Source organism: Giraffa tippelskirchi, chromosome 6, assembly GCF_054371585.1.
Source record: "Giraffa tippelskirchi isolate mGirTip1 chromosome 6, T2T-mGirTip1v1.2.pri, whole genome shotgun sequence".
Lineage (NCBI taxonomy): Eukaryota > Metazoa > Chordata > Mammalia > Artiodactyla > Giraffidae > Giraffa > Giraffa tippelskirchi.
This window is the reverse complement of record NC_137280.1, coordinates 125470154-125485623: the sequence shown is the minus strand read 5'-3', so window position 1 is coordinate 125485623 and position 15470 is coordinate 125470154. Positions and strand designations below refer to the sequence as shown.

Below are 15470 nucleotides of genomic sequence, written 5' to 3'. Positions count from 1 at the left end.
TTTAAAGTATCTTCCTTAATAAGCCATGAGTTAACCTGAATGCCACTAATATTGGTTCAAACATGCTGAAGTTACTGTTTTGAAATGGTCAAAGTTTAAGAACTGCACAGAAATATCATTCATATTTATAAGGTGTGCCTCTTGAAATCTGTCCTTCATAGCTTGACATTTTAGTTTCAATATTTTCCACTTAACCTATTCATTAAACACACATATAATTGAGTATCTGACAATACTTGGGGATTTAACGATACAAACACAGCTACTTCCTTCATGGAGTTATAAGGATATAAAAGCAAACAAGGAATTATAGTGCAGTGAGATACTGACATAAGATCAGAGGCCAAGGGCTATGAGAAGGCCTCCAACCTGGCCTTGGAGATTAGCAAAGATTTTCCCAAGAAACCTGAGAGGAGTGGATCAGGGAGGGGTAAGGCCTGGATATAAGACAGAAGAATATGGCAATACCTAGTTGTGAGAGAGAAACCACAGAACTTCAGGGTACTGGAAGTAGTCTGTTTTGCCTAAAATTAGAGTGTGAAGATGTTTTTAAGGATCAAAACTGAAACTAGTAGAGATAAACTTTTGTTTTGTATTCCAGAAACCCTTTTCCTGTATTTGTGTTCCTCTTCAAGCACAGTAATAGGAACTCATTTGTCACTTCAATCATCATGCATTATACAGCTATATGCTAAGTCGTGTCAGTCGTGTCCGACTCTGTGTGACCCCATAGATGGCAACCCACCAGGCTCCTCCGTCCCTGGGATTCTCCAGATACTGGAGTGGGTTGCCATTTCCTCCTCCAAACAGCTTATACAGCTAGGTATAAGGCATTTATTTCATGAAGAGTTACTGTATACACTAAAAGGAATTTTGTTTTCAATTTTCCCCAGTTCGTACTTTATTTATGTGCAAAATGTTTGTAGTATTCCACAGTGAGTTCCAACTTTATCTCAAAGAAAATTATGTAATAGTAATAACACAATTCCCCTCAGATGCCCTTTAACAGTAAAGAATCACAACATCTTAAAGAATGATGGCACCATTATATACATGACTGACTTAGTACAGGATTATTTCCAAATAAAAGATGATCCCAGTTACACAGAATAGTAGTGTATTTTTTGTTCTTTTTTATTAAGTATATGACTAACATACTAAAAGCCAACATGGGAAGAGAAATGGGGCAGGAAAACTTGGTTGTAAGGGGGACTGATGTTGGTGGAGGAACTGGAAACATTTCAACAGCTGCTGTGAGTAGGAAACTTTGAGAAGAGAAATGTAAAAGGAGAATCTTTAGGGGCAATTATTTGATATGGTCTCTGAATCCTTTGAGGATATATATTATTTTTAAAGATAAAAAGGCAATGTTGTTTCCACATATGAGAAAAATAAAAAGTAACAGGGAACAGACACATCTTAACTATTATACAAACCATGTATTATATTAATACAGCAAATGATAACTCAGTTACTCTTAAAGGAACACAGAGTTACTTTAGAGGCTAATGATATTTTGAACTAAACAGAGATTGCATGACATACCTTCCTGAAACATGGTGAAGCATATCTATTCCTAAATCCATCTTTTAATAGGGAAGATCATTCAAATAAAAAAATATGAGGAATCTCACTGCTAAACTGAAGGAAAAACAAAAAAACTGAGATGAAAACAAACAACTACAGTATTTATTAATATTCATAAACAAATACAAATATAAAGCATAAAAGTATTAAATTTCAAAGGAGGGAGACATTTGAGGAAACAAAAGCCAACGTTCATATATCTAACAAAGAACTGTTGATTCAGGTGGATTGGGATGGTTTGCTAAGGGATGAGAAAGAAAGTAAGAGAAATCAGATACCCCAGTTCCTAAGGCTCTTTGCTGTTGTTGTTAATGCATTAATTTTTTTTAATTGGAGGATAATTGCTTTACAATATTGTGCTGGTTTCTCCTATACATCAACATGAATCAGCCACAGGTATCCATATGACCCCTCCCTCTTGAACCTAAGGCTCTTTTGTTAACCTAAATATCATCTTCACCTACTAATTCCCAATTTATACTAATGACACAATGATTCTAGCTTCTCTTCCCTGTTACACCATGTGAACACTTAAAACTAGTGAGAAATAATTCATGAGGACTATTTCTTAAAAATTGAACATGTCCACAAAGAAATATGGGAAATAGAAAAGGTATGGTAAACTGTGGAGACATCTAAGTAATTAGGTAAATTTATTTCTTTTAGCAAAGTAACTCACAGGAATATTGGGAAGAGAGTTTACCTGAGAAAATGTTTCTTCTTGATCTTCAGGTAGAAATTGAGGTTCTGAAAGAAAATCCTTTTTCTCACAGCTCTCCTGACTGATGAGCCTGTCCGCATAGTTTGGCTGCGGGAAGATCACGTGACTCCCCCGCGAGTCCGCGGTGAGCGAGACCTCGTGCGAATAGGTCTGCAGGAAAGCCCGCACCCCGTCCACGCCCACAAACTGAGACGCCGGCACTCCAGCCAACCTGCTGCCCGAAGCCTGGAGCAGACGCGACGTGTGCCAATGCCGCAGTCTGAGTGCCAGCAGCACAATGACAAAGGCAAGGAAGACACAGGAGACCGCGGCCACTGCCACCACCAGGTAGAGTGTGAGGCCTGAGTTGTCAGGGTCCACTGAGGGCTTCAGGCTGCCTAGGCCAGTCAGGATGTCTGGGATGCTGTCAGCCACAGCCACAGTGAGCGTGACGGTGGCCGAGAGAGGGGGTTGGCCATGGTCCTGGACGGCCACCACCAGGCTCTGCTTGAGAGCATCTCTGTCCAGCAGGGCCCGCGCTGTGCGCACCTCGCCCGTGTGCAGCCCCACCGCGAAGAGCCCTGGCTCGCTGGCCTTGAGCAGGCGGTAGGACAGCCAGGCATTCTGTCCTGAGTCTCTGTCCACTGCCACCACCTTGGTGACCAGGTAGCCAGGCTCTGCAGAGCGGGGTGCCAGCTCCACGCCCGTGGAACCATCCGTGGGGAGTGCAGGGTACAGAATCTCAGGTGTGTTGTCGTTCTGGTCCAGCACGAATATGCTCACAGACACATTGGTGCTGAGTGGTGGATTCCCACCATCCTGTGCTATAACCCATAACTGAAGTTCATGGAACTGCTCATAATCAAAGGAATGCAGTGCGTAGAGGACACCGGTGTCAGAGTTGATGGAGATGTAGGAGGACAGGGGTGTACTCTGAAGGGTGTCCTCAGCCAAGCTATAAGTTACATGGGCATTGTCGTTGCTGTCGGGGTCACAGGCCATCACGGAAAAGATGGAGGCACCTCTGGGGTTGTTTTCAGGAATGTAGGCAGAGTAGGATGTGTGGGGAAAGGTGGGAGGGTTGTCGTTGATGTCTGTCACCTGCAGCAAAATGTAAGCATTTGTGGATAGAGATGGGCTCCCTCCATCTTTAGCAGTCACAGTGATGTTGTAAGAGGAAAACTGTTCCCTGTCAAGGACTCTGGTTGTAACCAATCGGTGGTAATTGTCCACTAACCTTTCTAACTTGAAAGGAAGGTCCTCTGGGAGTGAACATGTGATAAATGCATTCTGCCCAAAGTCTCTGTCATGTACATTGAAAAGTGCGATTATGGTTCTTGGAGGAGAATCTTCAGGAACTGAGCTTGTAGTAGATGTCATGTAGAATTCTGGGACATTGTCATTCACGTCCAGAACTGTGACAATGACCTTCATTCTGGTCAGAAGGCCTGGACCATCCTGAGCTTCAATATCAATTTCATGGACTTTGGCATCCTCAAAATCTAGGCTTTTTGTGATTGTTATTTCTCCAGATGATGACTTAAGCTCAAATACCTGTGAGGTTTCTTCAGGGTTTTTCTCCAGAAAATATGTCACCTGGGCATTGTATCCCTCATCTGCATCAGTGGCGGTCACTGTAAGTATCCGGGTGCCTACAGGAGTATTCTCTGGAACACTTACACGGTACTCGGGCTGTGTGAAAACAGGGGGGTTGTCGTTCACATCCAAGACCGTCACGCGGATGCGGGAGGTGCCAGATCTGATAGGGTCGCCCCCGTCCAAAGCCGTGAGAACGAGGTAGTGTACGGCCTCCTCCTCACGGTCGAGAGCGCGTCCCAGCACCAGCTCCGGGTACTTGTTACCATCCACCCCGCTTCGCACGTCCAGAGAGAAGTGGTCATTTGAATTAATTTCGTACTTTTGAAGAGTGTTCTCTCCGATGTCTGCATCATGCGCGCTCTTAAGAGGGATCCGGAATCCTGGCGTAGTCGTTTCACTAATTTTTAGCTCCACTTCCTCTACTCCAAAGCGAGGGGCATTATCGTTTATATCTTTTATTTCCACTTCTACTGAATAAATACTCAATTTATCTTCCAGGAGTATGTTAAAACTCACCAGACACCGCGCACTTTGGGCGCAGAGCTCCTCCCGGTCTATCCTGCCCGCGGTGACCAAGCTGCCGTTTCGCGGGTTCAGAGCGAAGAGATGCGTCCTACCTCTGGAGACGATGCGGGCTCCGCGCTCCGCCAGTGTCAGAGGCTCTAGCCCGAGATCCTTGGCAACGCTGCCCACGAATGACCCTTTTTCTATCTCTTCTGGCACAGAATAGCGCATCTGCCCAGCTCCAGCCTCCCACAGGGCCGCCCAAAGAAGGCACAGCAGGACAAACCTTCCGCGATGTGGCAAATTTAGCAGAGCCGCCATTTCTTGAGCTGCAGTCTTTTCTCCCAGGCAACTTCCAGCCTCCAGCTCGGGATTCCAGTCTTTATTCCTCAGGGTCTGAGGTGACCAGTATTCACGGGTCCCAGGTCACTGTGGAGAGAACTAGTGGGCTGTTGGACTGAATTTCTTTGCTGCCCCGAACCCTGCGGGCCAAATGCCCAGCCCTTTGTGTTATGGAAATCGTAATGTTGGACTGGATGTCTCACAGGCTTACTTCTTAGGTAGTCAACAGCGACGCCCAGAGGCCTAAGTAATTTCTGCATTCTTCCAGGCAAATACAGTTATTTCTTGTTACTCCTGTCACTTTCAAGATGTTTTGAAGAATTTTACAGTTCTAAGATACCTGAGAGATTGCTCTTTCAAGTCAGGAATCTTTTTTTTTGGAATGAATAATAATGGTGTGATGAATGTGATCTTGATAGTCGCAAGGAAAGCACTGAGGAACTTTGGAGGCACTAATCAAAGTAACTTCTGCCCTTAAGCCAAACATCTTCAACCTCTTATTCCATATTTGGAGAAAGTAAGATTAATCTAAAAACATTAGCTACATTATATTCTAATGTTATATATTTTAAATTTCTGTGCTTAGTGGCTTAGTATTGAACTTCAAAACCAGTGTTTTTTCCAAAACCTGTATTTAAATTATTGAGTTATCAGACACTTAATTGAGCAACTAACCTTTGCCTGACACTTTGCCTGATTGATGCTGTAGACAGAACTGGTGCACTTGATGAACAGAGTCCCAGTTCTCAAGGGAATTTACATGATAAGGGAGGACACAGTAAACGGAGTGTTTTAATAGAGTATGACAACTGCTATGATGGTTGGAAATCCTGGTCAGTGGGAGAATACATAGGAAGGATATTCAGCCTGGGTGGGGGGGGTAGTCAAAAAACACTTTTCAGGATAGGATTGAACCTGGATCCTTAAGGGTATGACTGAATCAAGAAAGAGGCTGGAGTAGTGTTCTAGAACCTTAGTACAAATGCTTGGAGGTGAGAGGCAGCATAAACATTAAGGAAACTGAAGGTGGTTTGTTCTTTTTCCAAGACTGTTTTGGCTATTTGAGGTCCCTTGATACCCCATGTGAATTTTAGGGTAGACTTTTTTCTACTTATAAAAAAGGCATTGGTATTTTGATAGCCATTGAATTGAATCTGTAGATTGCTTTGGATAGTTCTATAAGTTTTGACAAATATTCTTTGTCAGTTTAAGTACATTTCCTTCAGTTTTCAGTTTGCTAAAAGATTTTAATCATGTATTGAATGTTCTCAAGACCTTTCTTATGCCTCGATTGAAATGAACAGCTTTTATCTTTAATCTTTTCGTACAAAGTTTTATATTAGATTTTCTTATACTGAAATATTCTTGCATTCATAAGTAATAAACCCCATTTAGTCAGAAGCCATAAATATTAAACACAGTAGATGGGGCTTCGAATCAATTCTTTAGCAAGATTGCACACTTCTGGTCCCATTTCAGTCTTTTTGCCTTTTGAGTTCTCCCCTGTTGAACTTTTTTCATTTTCAATCCATTCCTCTGAGAACACTGATGAAATATTTATTGGAAATAATTCTTATCAACTCACCATGTTTTCTAGTAGAACCTCTAGTTTGTTTCTTAAAACTTTTTCTTCAACACTCTTCTGATACTTTTGAGTCTCGTTAAGTAACCACTTGACATCCCTTATTTGCAGTTTCTCTAAAGATTTTTCTGTTTCTTTGTCTTTGACAACATCTGGTTTTACATAGTATATTATTTCCCACTCATGCTTCTTGCTTCATATTAAGCTGTTTTATTTTTTCCCAGTCTCACTTGCTTTTCTTTCTCTTTTTCCAGGTCTTTGTCTATAATCAGAATTTTGGGTCTTCTTTTAAGATCTCTAAAATGAATCTTAGTCCTGCTATCTACCTAGCCAATATTAGTCCCAGCACTTGACTTGACAGAAGATTCAATTTCTCCCCACTAGTGTCAGCTTCTATTGCTTCACCATCAGAATTCTTCCTGGTTTGCATTTCAATAATTTATACTGTTTCCTTTCCTGTTATTTTCTTTATACTGATATTATATATTTCTTGCTTTATTTCTTGATTGTCGAGCTAGCTTCACTAATTTTAATAATTTGTTTTTTGAAATTCTTATGGTTGTCTATAAACTTAACCCTAAATACTCTTTTAGAGGCATTCCACAATTTTAAATAAATAATATTTTAATTTTTGAGTTTTTATTTCCATTGTGATTTTTTAAAATCCAATAGTAGTTTAGTGGTATAGATTTAAATGCTCATTTTGTTTTCTTTTAAAGTATTTGCTTTGTGATTTTTGCAGCTTTACAATTTTAAATAAAAATTTAAGATCCTTAGGTGTACAACATGATGATTTGATATATATACACACTGTGAAAGGATTCCTCCTACTGAGCTAATAATACATTCATCACTTCACATACTTACCTTTGTGTGTTGTGAGAGAGAATTAAATTATACTCTTAGCAAATTTCTATTATACAATATAATGTTATCAACTATAGCCTCCATTCTATATATTGGGTCCTATGGCCTTATTCATCTTACAAGGCAAGGTCTGTACCTTTTCATTATTAATAACTCCCCTATCCCCCTACCACCCACTTTGTGATTTAAGCACATGTTATAAAGCATGTATATTATTGGTACTTTGAAATTTTCTCTGCCGTTTTTTGTGCATGTGATGATTTTGTATTAAATTGTTGTAGATTCTCCATATTTTCATATAAAAATGCTTATTCTATATTTGTTGTGTATAAGATTGAATACAGATCTGTCTCATCAAGAGTAAGTCCAAGACCAGAATTCCCGCTTTAGTGTTAGCCTGGCTCACCACTTTCTGTCCCATCGTTGGTCCATTTAGATATTTATTTTTATTTGTGCCTTATTATGCTTTTGCTTTTTTCATTTTATATTTTATGTATCTCTTTAATTTATTGGAACAGAGTATTTTAAAGCATGGACTTACTTATGATGCATTTCTTGTGAAGAGCTAATACATTAAAGTGGAATATATATTTGATTTTTGTTAGTTGTTTACATTACAGGCATAATATACAAGTCAGGAGGCTTCAAACTATTTCTCATGCTGCACAGGAAATTTTCTGTCATCCATTTTATTACTTCATATTGTAACTTACTTAAACATTTGGTGTATTCTTGAGTGTGCATAAAACATATCAAAATAAACCACTAAACAAAGGACTAAGATATTCAACAATAGTTTAAATTTTCAGCTTGCCTAAATTTCCATAATTTTATGTTAACACAACTTAAAATACTACTTTAGACAATCTTTACCTCTTCAAATATTCCCAAATAAAACAGCACCCCAACAGATGACATATATATTAAATTTAGGAGTAGATGAGATATTTATAATCTAAGGATATCTGAAAACAGAATCAGTCACACAAATATTTGTAGGCCTAGTCAAACTCTATCATTGTCAGATAAGAGCATGGTAAAGAAAAAATTACTGGGCCAGAAGCAAGCAAAAAAACGTCCTTGTTTCTGTACAATGCTCTTTCCACAACTCTGTCCCAACCACCTACATTATGATTAATTACGATCTCCTTTTCAATGAAAGAACAATTATAAATATACTTGGATAGAAACACTTAATAATGATTTCCCAGGATCTGTTAATATAAACACAAACACAAACACGGCAAATAGAGACTTTTTAGCAGTAAAGAGTGAAAGCAAGTAAGTAAACACATAAATTATTTTTATCTAGATAAATTTACTACAAAAGATTTACCTGAGAAAATGTTTCCTTTTTGTCTTCAAGTAAAGACTGGGGTACTGACAAAATATCCTTTTTCTCATCGCTCTCCTGACTGACGAGCGTGTTGGCGTAGTTGGGCTGCGGGAAGATCACGTGACTCCCCCGAGAGTCCGCGGTGAGCGAGACCTCGTGCGAATAGGTCTGCAGGAAAGCCCGCACCCCGTCCACGCCCACAAAGTGAGAGGTGGGCAAGCCCGCCAATACACTTGCTGAAGTCTGCTCACGCAGTCTGTGCCAGCGTCGCAATCTGAGCACCAGCAACGCGATGACAAAGGCGAGGAAGACGCAAGAGACCGCGGCCACAGCCACTACCAAATGCAGCGTGAAGCTGGAGTTGTCCGGGTGGGAGGAAGTTTCAATGTTGTCCAAGTCGGCCAGCACTTCTGGAATGCTGTCAGCAACAGCCACGGTGAACGTGATGGTGGCCGACAGAGGGGGCTGGCCGTGATCTTGGACCACCACCACCAGGCTCTGCTTGAGCGCGTCCCTGTCTAGCAGGGCCCGCGCTGTGCGCACCTCCCCAGTGTGCAGCCCCACCGCGAAGAGTCCTGGTTCGCTGGCCTTGAGTAGGCGGTAAGATAGCCAGGAGTTCTGGCCAGAGTCTCTGTCCACTGCCACTACCTTGGTAACCAAGTAGCCTGGTTCTGCAGAGCGCGGTGCCAGCTCCACACCAGTGGAACCATCCGTGGGGAGTGCAGGATACAGGATTTCAGGTGTGTTGTCATTCTGGTCCAGCACAAATATGCTCACAGACACGTTGCTGCCGAGTGGTGGGTCCCCGCTGTCACGAGCCATCAGTCTCAATTGCAGGTCCTGGAACTGCTCATAGTCAAATGATCGCAAGGCATATAGGACTCCAGTGTCTGAGTTGATGGAGACATAGGAGGATAGAGGCACTCCTTGGATGGTGTCCTCCACCAGGGAATAAGTGACCTGTGCATTCTCATTACTGTCGGCATCGTGGGCTGTCACACAGAAAATGGAGGCACCTCTGGGGTTGTTTTCTAGAATGTAGGTGGAGTAGAAGTCCTGGGGGAAGACAGGAGGGTTGTCATTGATATCTGTCACTTGCAGTGAAATGTGTGTTTCAGTAGATAGAGATGGACTTCCCTGATCTGTGGCTGTTACTGTAATGTTGTACTGGGAGGTAAGTTCTCTATCCATCGTTTTTTCTGTCACCAAACGGTAATAATTATCATCTAACTTTTCTAATTTAAAGGGTAGATTTCCAGAAATGGAACATGAAGTGTGACCATTGTCTCCGGAGTCCTGGTCATGCACACTGATAAGAGCAATTATGGCCCCAGGAGGAAAGTTTTCTGGGACTGAAGTGGTGACAGAGGTGATAGTTACCTCTGGGGCATTATCATTTATGTCCAGAACTTTGACCAGCACCTTAGCTCTGGCCATGAGGCCTGCACCATCCTGAGCTTGAATTTCCATTGGATAAACTGTGTATTCTTCAAAATCCAGAGGTTCTTGACTTGATATTTCTCCCGTGTAAGAATCCAAGTGAAATATTTGTGCCATTTTATGGTCTATATTATGAAACGAATATGTTACTTCCCCATTGGCACCTTCATCTGGGTCCATGGCTTTTACCATGAGCAGCCGAGTGCCCAGAGGCACGTTCTCGGGTACACTCGTGTGGTACACTGCTTGTGTAAACGCTGGAGGGTTGTCATTTACATCCACCACCTGAACTCGAATTCGGAGGGTTCCTGAACGGGCTGGGTTGCCCCCATCGAAGGCAGTGAGTAGGAAGTGATGGACAGCTTCTTCTTCCCTGTCTAGGGGATTCTGCAGCACCATCTCCGGCTGTTGGGACCCATCAGATCCCTGTTGCGCATCCAGGGAGAAATGAGGATTGGAGCTGAGCTGATAGCTCTGGAGCGAATTCATACCCACATCAAGGTCTTGCCCAGAAGGCAGGGGGATCCTGGTACCTGGAGCAGTTATTTCATTCATTTTAAATTCCACTTCTTTTAACTGGAATTCGGGAGTGTTGTCATTAATATCAATTATTTCCACTTCAACAGGGAAAAGCTTCATTTTATCCTCTACTAAGATGTTAAAACTCACCAGACACCGCGCGCTCTGAGCGCAGAGCTCTTCCCGGTCTATCCTGCCCGCAGTGACCAAGCTGCCGCTTCGCGGGTTCAGAGCAAAGAGCTGCTTCCTACCTTTGGAGACGATTCGGACTCCGCGCTCCATCAGCTCCTGGGGTTGTAGCCCCAGATCCTTGGCGATGTTGCCCACAAAGAAACCTTTGTCTGTCTCTTCTGACACGGAGTAGCGGATCTTCCCAGCCTGGGCTTCCAGCAACAGCCCCAGAAAAAGGAACAGTAGGACCAGCCTGCAGCAGCCGAGCACCTTCCATCGAATCGCCATTGCTCTCTTGCTTCGTATTCTCTCAGTCCAGCACCAAGAGTATTGTTTCCTTGCTCTCTGAGTCTAAATTAACTGAATTTTCAGGAGAATTCAGAGCAGAAAGTGGTCCAGAAGTATGATCAGGGCAGCCTCAGAGAGACTTTTCAATCCGGCAATGATGGTGGTTCTAAGAAGTCCCCCTCCCGCCCTGGGTGTGTGTGTGCTGCCTTCATCTTCGAGACTGGTGAACAGCGGCACCCAGAGTCCTAACCAGTTACTGCACTCCTAGATAATACTTGAACTTTCTCTTCTCATTCAGCTGACCTACGTTTCCTTAAGTCTTAGTTTATTGTCAAGAAACTCGCTAAGCATAATACATTAACACTATGAAAAGGAGAAAACTACTATGTTCATTAATTAATTACCTCTACTTATTGCTCAATTGTAACATACAGTAGAATCCAAGCTCTGTTGGATATGCCAGTAGTATTCCCAAACTACCTGGGAATTCCCAAGCATTCTGTTTGCTATTCAGGAAATAACACAAAGGAGACTAATCATCCCTCCACCTCTGGGGTGTATGTTGACCGCCTGGTCATTTCACAGGCCATACAGAAGAGCAACTGCCTTTTGACTAGAGGATGAAAAAAAAAAACTAAAAGAAAAATACATTTTCAGAGTGTAAGCAAGACTTTAATACACTGAACTGTCCTATTTCCTATCTGTTGTGCTCTGAATATTTGGCAAAAGTCTTGGGAGTTTTGAAGGGCATATTTTTTACTCCATCCTATTTTTCTTTTACTGTAGTATCTATGTATTATGTGGATTTAAAAAGACCTTTAATATGGACTTTAAAAAGACCTTTAACTCAGCTGAAAGTAATATATTTTGAATAAAATGACACTGGGCTGGGACTTCCCTGGCAGTCCAGTGATTAAGACTCTGTGCTTCCCCTGCAAGGGGCATGGGTTCGATCCCTGGTCCAGGCACTAAGAGGTGTGGCCAAAAAACCAAACCAAACAAAAAACACTGGGTTCTTGACATTCACTGGAAAAATGTCACATGAATATCTAATGTAGACTTTAAGAGACACAAGAGGCAGTGATATTATTTTTCAAAACTGAAAATAAAAATGCCACATCTTTATTTTTAGATAGTCTATATTAGAATAACATGTATTTTCCTACATCCACACTTAATACATTCTCCAAAAGAAGTTGGTTTTCTAAAATAGCAAGATTTTAAAACTATACTGCCTTCCTTCTTTTACTCATTGCAAAATTAGTAAATGGTTACTAACTAAAATGTCTCAGACTTAGTGTCATTTATTTAAACTTACACAAAAGTTAGGAAAGAATGATCTCTGCATTCTAGAGGTTGACATTTTTCAGGAACAAATTGGCCCAGGTATTGGCAGCCAACCCGTGGACACTATGACTGAGAAGTGAAGTGAAGTGAAGTCACTTAGTCATGTCCAACTCTTTGCGACCCCGTGGACTGTAGCCTACCAGGCTCCTCCATCCATGGGATTCTCCAGGCAAGAATACTGGAGTGGGTTGCCATTTCCTTCTCCAGGGGATCTTCCTGACCCAGGGATCGAACCCAGGTCTCCCACATTGCAGGCACACGCTTTAACTTCTGAGCCACCAGGGAAGCCCATGACTGAGAAGGGTCTGGAAAATGATGAAAGAAAGGAAACAAAGGCCAGAATAGTTCCTGGGAGAGAGAATCTATGTTCTTATATAAACAAATCTACAATTTTCCACTTCTCAAAGACAAGTATAATGGAGCCCAAGAGCAGAAACTTAAAGATGTCATGAACTTCCTTCAATATTTACAAGAAAGAACTCTTCAGCAGGAAACATAACTTCTCAGACCATAAATTAGTAGGCACAAAATTTTGCCCAAAGAAATTTTCTGGCTAATGAAACAAATCAAAATATACATAGAAACTAGCAAGTAAATTTGTAGAGCTCCCCACAACCCTAAAAACAATAAAAGTAAGCAGAACTGCTTACAGCAGGATATTTATGAAGTAAAAGTGTTAAAATTCACATGTATACATTTGAATCCAATGTAATATTTAAGGCTTTACTGATGGTACTACAGAAACTATCCAGTTAAAAGGTTTCTGAGTTAATTTGAAGAAATTAAGATTGCAAGATCTGAAGCCAAGCCATATAGTGACAGTAGGAATAGGGCAAATCTTTCCTGCTAAAGTGGGAGCAACTCCAAATCCAGGCTTGGATCAAGCTGAAAGCAGGGCTGGAAGAGCAGTGCAGGCACTGGGCTATGGCCAGAGTCACTGTAGGAAGAAGAGTATGGAGATCAAGGCCAAAAGGCCATAACCAGGTAAAACTGCAGCTCTGGTAGGAGGTGCCGGGTGGTCACGGAAGTCTGTCCACAGCTCCTGCAAAGACCAGCGGCAGTGTGACGAATATTGTCATTGAGCACAGTGACCAGCAAGCCCCCAAGAGCAGCATCCCTGTCATCCATAGTGCCCCAGTGGGCATCTCACTCTTGGGCATCCTCAGGTTGAAGAGTCGGATCAGGTGGTCTGAAGCACCTGACAGGAGAGTCAGGTGTTGTGCCCCAGTCAGTGTCCATCTTGGCGACCAGGTAGTTGGGCTACACAGTGAGCAGTGCCCCACTGAAGAGGGACACAACTTCCAGGTGCAACTCCTGGCATAGTGAGTGTTCTCTAAGTTTTGGCAGTGGTAGTCCACTATTACAGGCTGACTCAGGATGTCACCGAGCCCTGGTCAAGGGGTGTAGCATCAGCTCAAAGGTAGGCTGCAGTGAACACCACTGTGCTCTACACTCACTGATATGTCAGATAACAGCACCAGGTCACTGGTCAGGAAAAACAGGATGCACTTAGGGCACCAAATTTGAGTTGGAAGCACTAAAGTGTGCAATGGATGGGGCGCTGGGTGAGTGGTTTTAGTCTCCTGGACCATACAGTAGACCTGTTGGAAAACTAGAGTGTTTTTGCTGATGTGGGTTATATTCAGGCTGATGCTTGTGTGGGAGGAGAGGGACAGCTTGTCCTTGTCAGTTACCTCATAATTCCAAGTCAGCCCCCAGTTTAGAACTTCATCTGCCAGTGGTTTACAAAGAATTACTAATTCTTACTGGTGAATTGTTTGGCTCTCTGTTTATTACTCCCTGCAATATCTTTCACTGCTCTCTTCAAGCAAGTCTCTGAGTCCTGTTGTTTTGATTACACCAACTATAGTTCTTATCTCTAACAGGACTAAACATCCAGCTGAAAGTCACCTGCACTGCATTACAGTTCTCAACTCCATTTCAAGCAGGATTGTGAAAAAGGCTCTTAACTGCCCCCAGGCTTCTCTTCTATGCTGTGATGTAACTGTCACTCTTCAAAATCAAAGACAGTACTGTCATTATGGAATATATTCTGTATCCGTGGTGAGACTGTGAAAAGTGCAGGAGAACTCTACCTTAAGGGTGTCATCTAGGTCCGCAGGGATCACCTGAAGAATGCAGACAAGGAGGTTCTCTGGCAGACAGACTGCTGTACTCTTGTAGTATGGGAAGACTGGCTTTGGCATCCAAGACCTGCATCTTCCCCTGAATCTCCTCTTAACCACTAAGTGATGACAGCTCTGCTACACTGGTCCAGATTTTCCCAATAAATAACCAGAGAATTTACTGCCCCAGTGTTCTCTTTTACTTTTGGCAGTGAGAGAGAGCTGTCTAACTGAAACTAATTTGATAAACTTGTAGAGAATTACTTGCAGCATCCATATCTACTGCAGTTTGGAAGTAAACTTTGCTCCTATTAAGATATTTTCCAGAATTTTCAAAACGAAATGGCTGTGCTCAAAGCCATATGTTATTTATATCTAAGGTAAATTGTTGGTTAGTTGCTAAGCCGTGTCCTACTCTTTTGCAACCCCATGGACTATAGCTCACCAGGCTCCTCTGTCCATGGTATTTCCCAGGCAAGAATACTGGAGTGTGTTGCCATTTCCTTCTCCAGGGGATCTCTTCAACCCAGGGATTGAACCTGCGCCTCCTGCATTGGCAAGCAGATTGTTTACCATTGAGCCACCAGGGAAGCCCTACTTTATAGAAATAGTTTACATTAAATATATAAATATATAAAATATAAGTATAAAATATCTATATAAATACTTTTATTATATAAAAGAATTTCCAGGGATGGTTTCAGAATTCAAGGGTCCTAGGGACTTCCTTTGGCCTATTGGCTAGATCTATCCTGTCATTCTTTTGCTCCTCCCTGCTCCTTGCTCAGCACTCACCCACCGTTCTGGTCACCAAGAAGTAGATCTTTGGCGCGAATCCCCACTTTTAAATCCTTGGCTACGTCTCCTGGAAGGATTCTCACAGTGCCTCTGCTGCGCAGTTCACCAGGCTGAACAAAGACATCAGGAAAGGAAAGGGCGCTTCTTTCGTTCCCGCATCTTCCCTGTAGGGAGACTTCCATCTCTTCTTGATGCTGCTTTGTAGGTCTGAATACACCTCACTACAGCTGCTCCTTGGATTACCAAAGTGCGCTGGAAAGAAAA

General features: G+C 42.3%; 2 protein-coding genes across 3 annotated transcripts in view; both read right to left on the bottom strand.

The window, feature by feature from the left end:
* Positions 1-1667: 1667 nt before the first annotated feature.
* On the bottom strand, positions 1668-4711 carry LOC145510296 (protocadherin gamma-A2-like). The gene has a single exon (XM_081501089.1). It carries the CDS (start codon positions 4709-4711, stop codon positions 2231-2233), a length of 2481 nt encoding a protein of 826 aa, XP_081357215.1. The 3' UTR covers positions 1668-2230.
* The window catches only part of PCDHGA1 (protocadherin gamma subfamily A, 1), a 27768-nt gene continuing 14521 nt past the window's right edge, over positions 2224-15470 (bottom strand). Inside the window, exons 3-5 of one of the 2 annotated variants that reach the window (XM_081501093.1) lie at positions 15204-15458; positions 8518-14956; positions 2224-4831 (exon numbers count right to left, since the gene is read on the bottom strand). In XM_081501093.1, the coding sequence (XP_081357219.1) occupies positions 4817-4831; positions 8518-10935 (2433 nt within the window). In that variant the 5' untranslated portion in view covers positions 10936-14956; positions 15204-15458 and the 3' untranslated portion in view covers positions 2224-4816. Of the gene's footprint in view, positions 4832-7854; positions 14957-15203; positions 15459-15470 lie in introns of those variants that run through there. The other variant, XM_081501092.1, reaches the window with a different exon arrangement.

Coding starts and splice junctions, on each gene's coding strand:
- LOC145510296 (XM_081501089.1), bottom strand. CDS start 4,711: ATGGCGGCTCTGCTAAATTTGCCACATCGCGGAAGGTTTGTCCTGCTG.